The sequence below is a fragment of the Aristolochia californica genome, unplaced genomic scaffold (assembly GCF_029961685.1).
Source record: "Aristolochia californica isolate CCGP_79_NKW_82.1479 unplaced genomic scaffold, dmAriCali1.0.hap1 SCAF_12, whole genome shotgun sequence".
Classification (NCBI taxonomy): Eukaryota; Viridiplantae; Streptophyta; class Magnoliopsida; order Piperales; family Aristolochiaceae; genus Aristolochia; species Aristolochia californica.
Window position 1 is genome coordinate 4505455 of NW_027181793.1, and position 8088 is coordinate 4513542.

The following is an 8088-nucleotide window of genomic DNA, read 5'->3' on the forward strand; positions in this document are numbered from 1 at the left end:
AACTTGTTTGGTCAGGAAATGATCTAACATTGAACTAAGATCAAATTTTTGAAAATCTACTTATGTCTATTTAAATTGTTAAGCATGAACTTTGGAGCTAATCAATATATATCCCTTTATATCTCGATGAATTTAAATTTATCAAAATTGACAAGTCTCCAACCCAACCTTATTATATAGCATTTTGACAATGCATAGTGCATGGAAGGTCTTCTTGGTTTTTCCAGGATACAAGCTAGGTCTTACTTGCCACAATTGACAAGTCTTCCACGATCACGGAAGCTACTAAAACGTAGCAAGGACTCGTCCACAAAAGTGACCTGCCTTAGACTAACGCTAAGACAAAGGATACTTTTTGGCATCGGTGGAAACTGGAAAGGGCTGGAATTGGAAACAGGGTTCCGTCTTCGTGGGAACCTTCTGCATCTCAGCTCTGGCTTCCTTCTTCTTTTCGTCTCCTGCAGTTCCCTCCTCCGCAAGCTTTCAATTAAAAGATAGCACAAACTCTTATCTCTTCTCTGCTAGCTTTATTTGCTTGCTTCCCTCACAAGCTATAAATAGTCTGAACTAAAAAACAACCTCAAACTAACCGCCCCAGTGGACGACATCACATTGCTCTAGGTGGCAAGGGTTCCGTTTTGGTTTTTGTTCTTCCCTTCAAAATCTTCACATACCGATGCTTGTTTGAAGTGGAGATTTAGGTAGTCAGGCGGCTGGAATTCGAAATTCGAAGGTAGGTGTGAAGAAAAGCTTTATGGTTTTGTTTCTCCTCCGTTCCCGTTGGTTTTAAATCTTGATTCGGAGAGGGGAATTATCACGAAGTCGTGATGCCTACCTTCACCACAGTAGCTTTAGAGAGGTTGCTTCAACCTGTCGGGAGAGATTCTCATGATTCCTCCTCGCCCTTGAAACTATTCAATGCTCAAAATAGTAGTAACTGCGCTTCTCCTAAAAGATCTTCGCACATCTACTTCTCCCCTGCTCTCTATACCACTCCGGATCCCACGCCTGTGGCAGATTATCCAGCCTCTGTTTCCCCTTCTCCTTACGTTTATAACTGTAAAAGAAGGAACTTCTCAGGTCAGGACAATCCCCCCAATGAGGTTCAACTCTCCCAAAAGAAGGAAAAGAAGATCCTCTCCTGCGACGACCGCGATGAGTTGTCGCTGTCAGCCGTGGGCGAGGCGGCCGCTTCTTCTGGTAACCCTCCACAAAACCATGACGACCAACAGGAAGAGAGTCTCGTAAATTTTTTCAAGGTTCTGGAAGAACCTAATGGGAACTCTTCAGTCGAAGGACGTTCTGTGATGGATGATGATTTCTTCGAGCCACAAGTTTCAATGAGCGTCACTAGCGGAGATGACGGCAGTTCGACTTCCGACAAGTGGAAAAATAGTCGTGCTTTGACGCCAAGCGAGTTCTACGATGCCCCAGAAGGTGGTTATTGTTCCTTTTATATGCTCTTCTCTAGTGGTTCTCTCTGTTAATTTTTCAGCTATCACAGTTTTGTTCTTTCGTCTTATTTTTAAAAGTTTCTCAACATCCATTCTATGTTAAAGTTGCGCGTATTGTGACACTATCTGTTTTAGAGTTCCAGTTATAAAACGTTATTTGGACATCCCTTTTGAATTTCTGTTTTTTCTAATTCTGAAAACAAAAAAGTACTAGAGTGTTGAATAGGAAATGAATTGCTGAAACCTATCAATTTCTCGTCTTCCCTCAGAAAGGCAGACATCGGGAATAATATGCATTTCAACATTACCCCGTTGTCTTGTATGATCTTTAATTCATGTCCAACCCCATTTATTGGGGAAGGTTTTGGTCTCATATGCCACATGGTCGCTACTGATTTACTGAAGATCCTGAAGCCTTCCTGTTTCATTATATACATGCGCACATGAATGCTGGTTATTGTTTGCTCTCAAGAGCAGGAGTGAATTGAACCCATGTTTTTGTCTCATGTATATACCTACTACCAGAACCCATCTTTTTGTCTCATGTATATACCTACTACCAGAACCCATGTTTTTGTCTAAATGTATATACTACTACAAGTTCTGGTTTTGTTCAAAACAAGGAATAGACACCCATGTCCAGTAATCATTGAATAAAGAATATCAAACCCAATAATGGGGTGAAATAGATGATAAGAGAATAGAAACTATTTTCTGAACTGATAGTTTTATCAGTATCAGTGCCTTTTGCACCTGTGATATCATCTCTGATGTAAATGTCTTGCTAAGTTCATGGCTGTCATGGATGGAAGATGTACTGCTTGTATATGTTGCTCCTTTTATGATTCACCATACATGCCCTGTTCATTATACAGTACGTTCAAATGTGGCTGGCATATCCCCATAGATGAACTAATTCATGTTTATGGTACTATGTTCCATTGAAGATTATGTTTGGAAATCTGCTGCTTGAGGATCATTAGGTAAAGTAAAAAGCTTTGCCATGGATATCCAAACTTGTGCGCTGAGCTTGAATTACAACTTAGATATTACCTTCTTCCTATGGATGCAAGTTCCTACATTTATTAAGTGCCATACAGACTACAGTACATTGAATGAAATTCTAGTGGGTTACCAATTTATATATACAACTTGGACAATGATGCTACTTGCCTATTGTGTATCTGTAAGCTTATGTTTACAGAGATTTTACTATTTATTTAATTATACTTTTTCAGCATTTATAATTTGAGTACTTGCTACAGTGAGGATTGGCTGTGCAAAAGAGTTGCTGTTGTATAAAAGTTGTTATGAGTGTTTTGGAGAGGAAAGAAGACATTATGTTTCAGGACTTAGTTGTGTGCTGAAGCCTTGTTTCTTTTGTATACATTGCAGTTATGTTTTCCCTTGTACGTTGCTCTTATTTTTTTTTTATCAAGAATGGGAAACCCTGTTCCTTGGACTTGGAAGAACTTCTAGCATTTTGAAGCTTTTTGAGGTGGTTGACGTTTGTCAGCTTGATTCTTGCTGGAGGCTAATATTATTAGTGACTTTATCATTTGCTGACATGGGAAAAAATGGGCTAATGTAGCTGGAAGAAGTTTTAGCAATTTCTATTTTTAGCTTACTGTTGATCTAGTTCTTTGCTGTTTTCTTTGCTATAGACAAGGGTTTTGTTCTCCCCTTGATATCTTTTTGTGGATGTAAGTTCCATTTATTTAGACTTCTAGGAAAGTATTTTCTTATAGAAGTTTATTTTTAAGGTTCTAAAGGGAACAAGGACATTAATGTGTTTTTATCATTTTTTATGTTATAAATAGGTGAGAAGGAGCAGCCCTAACGCTAATCTCTTCTAATACAACATGAGTTCTTTTTCCTCTCCCACATCTTCAACCTTTCGTTCTCTATTTCTTCTCTGGTGTTCATGAATTTTCAAAAATAGAAAAGAGTCATGGCTTGAGGCATGAACCAGACAGCAGCCCACCATAATCTCCCTTGTCTCCCCCAAAGAAGTGCTAGTCTTTTCTTTGAAAGAGCACCTGCAAACCTGTATTTTTACCTGCAGTTGGTCCTAGATTAGACTTCTTTTAGCATCTGCTCATTGTTATTTGAGTTGTTATACTCGTTTCAGACTATAGATTAAATGCATTAACTTCAGTTGCATGTGGTTCATTCGGTTCTACTAACTGCATAATACACTAAAGAAGGGACCTTGAACTAGTTTGAGCGAAAGATTCCTGTGGTTTCAGAATCTTGGTCCTTTAGCTATCAGGGAATTAGTAATCCATATGTTCTGAGGATTAATTGATTAGGTCAATGAACTGGTCAAAGTTATGTGCATACCTTTCTGTATTCTGGTGATTATTAGCACTTTCTAAAAGTTAAGAGATATGAATTGTGAACATAAGGCACCTAGCATTTGCCACCTTTTTCATCCTATTTAGTTTCACAAGCAATAGTATGCATCTCTCTCCCTCTCTCTCTCTATCTCTCTCTCTCAATGAATGTAACTTGCCTGAAAATTTACTTCTCCATGCAGAGTTTTTGTCCGATAGTTCTCTTGCATCACCAACTTCAAACTTGAACTTTGAAGCTGAATTGTGTGCAGCAAGGATACATTTGTTAGAGGAAATTGAGAGGCGGAGTAGGGCAGAGCAAGCACTTGCTGACATGTGTAAACAATGGGACACAATTTGCCACAAAATGTCACAGGCTGGCTTATCATTTCCAGTGGCTTCTGCTACTGGTGGGATGCAGCTGGAAACAGAGTTAGCAGATGAGTTATGCCAAGAGGTGGCTGTTGCAAGGGCTGTTGCTGAAGCTGTGGGGAGAGGTTGTGCTCGTGCTGAATCAGAGGCAGCTGCTGAGGCCATAATCAATTCAAAAAATTATGAAATTACTCGACTGCGTGATAAATTGCAGTATTATGGAGCAGTGAACCATGAAATGTCTCTAAGGAATCAGGAAATTGTAGGTATGAATTGTTCACTTACTTTTAGGTCTTTCCATTTTTCTCAGAATGTTACTTGCATGATTATTTGCCTTTGATTCTCCAGAATAAAAATTGGTCTGAGTTCAAATCTTAGAAACAATCGTCTTCTTTGTTTCGTCATAATCTGTTAAAAAGTAAGATTTTACAATGTTTAGCACCAAGGTTATAAAACTTGATCCGGTGAAGCAGACAGGGCCCAGTTGGTTGTTTCAATTGGTGTGTTATGCTGCTATTTAATTTTTTAAATAAAAAATAAAAACTCTTGAGTAAGTAGGCCAAGCCCTGTCCCTCCGCTTTTGTTTTTGCTGGGGGGAGAGGCTGCCTTCCCTCCCATTCACCGCATGAAACTTCTGCAAGATTGAGGGGAGAACAGCAACCCCTCCATGAGGCAGTAAGGGAGAGAGGGCTGGGGTGACCTGAGAGAGTGACTGGGTTCAGTTGAATCCGGTTCATCCAGCTGGTTTAGTTCAGGTTTTATAACATAGTTAGCACTGCTGGGATGTCTTTTTTATTTTTATTTTTTTTTCCTTATCTGTGAATGATCCTTCTGTTCCATTGTTCACTGCATGGGTCCAGAACTGGCTCAGTTGGATGATGTTACTTGATGTATCTTCATATGGATCCTAACTGTATTCATGTTTATGCAAGTTAAGCCATATTTTGGACATGGTATCTGTTATATAGTTGTGGACTAAATCAGATAAAAAGATAAGACTAATAGTTGTGTATTGTTGAGTGCAAACCATGTGTTTTCACACAAATATGTTACTCATTTGGGTTTTCATAAAGTAAATTTACTTGGCTCCAGTCGTGGTCAAGTCTTCGCTTGCATGTGTGCCTTCCCTAGTCCTTTCTGCTTTGAGCATGCATTAGGGGTCTGCTTGGAATCCCTAGAAAAGAAAAGAAAATGAGAATTTGACCATTATTATTCTAAAAAATAGTTAGTGAGAAGGAAATAATGATCAAATTTTCCTTTTCACTAACTATTTTTGGGAATAATAATGGTCAAATTCTCATTTTTTTTTCTTTTCCATGGGTTCCAAACAGACCGTAGTTAGTGAAAACGAGATAATGATCAAATTCTCCGTTTCACTAACTATTTTTGGTAATAATAATAGTGAAATTCTTATTTTCTTTGTTTTTCTTTTCTTTTCCATGGGTTCCAAACAGACCCTAGTTAGTGAAAATGAGATAATGATCAAATTTTCCTTTTCATTAACTGTTTTTGGGAATAATAATGATAAAATTTTTATTTTCTTTCTTTTCCATGGGTTCCAAACAGACCCTAGTTAGTGAAAATGAGATAATGATCAAAATTTTCTTTTCACTAACTATTTTTGGGAATAATAATAGTCAAATTGTCATTTTTTTTCTTTTTTTTCTTTTCCATGGGGTTCCAAACAGACCCTAGAGGAATCTGAGCTGCCAAACAGTAGTGTAGTGGTTCCCATGTATGAATAATTGATTCTTTCTTGTATTCAACTCTTGAGTGAATCTTTATGCATGTGTCTTTTTCACACTCTTTTTTCATGTGTTTTCATTAATATCGTGTTACTAACTAACGCTACTCCGGTGATGCAGAAGCAACAAGACAGAGACGCCATCGGAGGAAAAGAAGGCAGCGATGGATGTGGACGTGTATTGGCACCTCGATTGTTCTCGGAGCATCTTTACTTGGTTACCTGCATCTTCCATGTCCTGGCAAAGCACCGTTGCCAATCTCATCTGAGGACTCCAGTTTACCTTCCGACCCCAGTGCTAGTCCATAGTATTACACCAATTTTTCTGGTCTCCTGGTAGAAGTTACTGTTTTTCCTAGGTGCTTCTGCTCAGATGCTGAGATGAGCTGGCCAGTTTCTCCCCCTGGAGCGGATTTCTTCTTTGATGTAGGGTCGAAAAGTTGAATAAGAGTGTTCAGAATAAAACTTACAAACTGAATGAAAATAAATAGGAATCCGTCGCCTACATTGTCTGGAATGTGTACATGTTGTGATTTCACTATTTCTTGGAAATTTTCACTTCTTAGCATTGATGCTGTCATTAGATTCAAAAGATGGTCATGAATGGTTCCAAAATGACTACTCGAAGTTAGACTATAATTTTTGTAACATTGATTTTCTCCAAAGTTGAACTAGGTTGACAATATAAATGGGTATAAACTTAAACACAGAGCTAATTAGGCCCAATTAAACACACATACTTCTGTACGTGTTTTATTAGGTTTAAAAGTTAATTCCTAATTGATTAATCGTAATAAACATAATAGAATTCTGAATTATTTCACACATTTAACTCATTTAACACAAATAGAAAATCTGAAATTCTAACTTAATCATTAAGGTTTTGTTAGTGTTTTTTCAGGAAATGTTAGAAAAGTACTTCCACATAGTTCTTGAGTTTATTAGTGCACCATTTTTCTAAGAAATGCATATCTGTCCGGAAATTCTTACCTAAAAAATTGAATGATTTTCAAACAAGGTTTTCAATCATCAGAGGTTGAAAAATCACTCACTGTAAAAACGTGGATTTGACCTTGCTCGACTTGATTCTTCCTGCAAGCATCCGACTTGCTACGCCGTCTTCCTTTACGGATGTTGTCTTCTCGTGACACTCTCTCCTCATCTCAATGCTCTCTTCCCGTTCTCGATCTACAAGTAATACTCTCTCTCTCCTCCCCTCAAAGCTCTTTTCTCATCCTTGATCTATAGGTTCTCTCCCTCTCCTCCCTCTCCTGAAAATTAACATCATCCTTTATGTGCTTTGTGCTCATTCTGCCCCTTCCTCTCCCTTGATTTCACCCACCTTCTGTGATGATAACTTCATCAACTTATTCAGATTCATCTTTTCCCCATCTTCATTCAATCTCTCATTCCCCTCAAGAAATTGCACATCATCTATACTCTATTCCTTCATTGATTCTTTCACTTCTCTGACTAGTAATTCTTGGTTCACAGTAAAGCTTGTGTTTTAAATTTTCAATGTATTTTTTTTCTTGATATGGTGATAGAATGCTTATATTTTTAATGTATTTTTTTCTCCATGTGGAGATAGAATGCTTAAAGTTTAATGTTTATTTGAGTACCCATATGAAATGTGAATTCCACTAGTGAAAGCAAGCATCAAACCATATTGTAGAAAGTTTGTTCCTCTTCAGACTCTTTTAACGCTTTGAAAATATATAAATAACTCCTTTCTTAATATGCAATTCTTTGATTTTAAATAACCCCATTTAATCAAGTCCCCGAAATTGGAGTTTCTTTGCCATATTATTTTTGGAATCAACACCGTTTCATATGAGAGATAAAAAGTTTGTTTGTAAAAATCATCGAAGTTCATGATCAAGTTTACTCAGACAGGTCTCTACTCATGGGTAGTTCAAAACTATACTGATTGGAGGCCTTCTGTTGGTACATTTTCCATATCAAATATACCTTAGTTGTTTTGATTACCTGTTTTGTCATGGGGATTTTTTAAATTATTGAGTAATTTTCTACAGATGTTAGGATATATGAGTCAATGAGCCATTATTCCTTAAATCTTTAATAAGAAGGAAACTATTATATCATCAGTTTTCATCAACCTAGCTAAGCAGAACCAGTATATGTCCATTTTAATGCTCTGATCTCAATATAAGAAAGTCCA

General features: G+C 37.5%; 1 protein-coding gene across 2 annotated transcripts; it reads left to right on the forward strand.

Annotated features, from left to right (window-relative positions):
- The first annotated feature begins 372 nt into the window (after nucleotides 1–372).
- On the forward strand, nucleotides 373–6413 carry LOC137946428 (uncharacterized). 2 transcript variants are annotated; one of them, XM_068792711.1, is made up of 3 exons: nucleotides 373–1437; nucleotides 3994–4428; nucleotides 6028–6413. In XM_068792711.1, the coding sequence occupies exons 1-3, from the start codon at nucleotides 828–830 to the stop codon at nucleotides 6213–6215; spliced, it is 1233 nt and encodes a 410-aa protein (XP_068648812.1). In that variant the 5' UTR covers nucleotides 373–827; the 3' UTR covers nucleotides 6216–6413. The 2 variants fall into 2 exon arrangements, with proteins under 2 accessions (XP_068648812.1, XP_068648811.1); XM_068792710.1 differs by having other exon boundaries at nucleotides 3994–4424.
- Nucleotides 6414–8088: the final 1675 nt, after the last annotated feature.

What these genes read in the sequence shown, in the direction of transcription:
- LOC137946428 (XM_068792710.1), top strand. Translation starts at nt 828, where the DNA reads ATGCCTACCTTCACCACAGTAGCTTTAGAGAGGTTGCTTCAACCTGTC. An exon ending in GTTCTACGATGCCCCAGAAG is followed by an intron (nt 1,438 to 3,993) that starts GTGGTTATTGTT and finishes TTCTCCATGCAG; the next exon opens with AGTTTTTGTCCGATAGTTCT. An exon ending in CTCTAAGGAATCAGGAAATT is followed by an intron (nt 4,425 to 6,027) that starts GTAGGTATGAAT and finishes CCGGTGATGCAG; the next exon opens with AAGCAACAAGACAGAGACGC.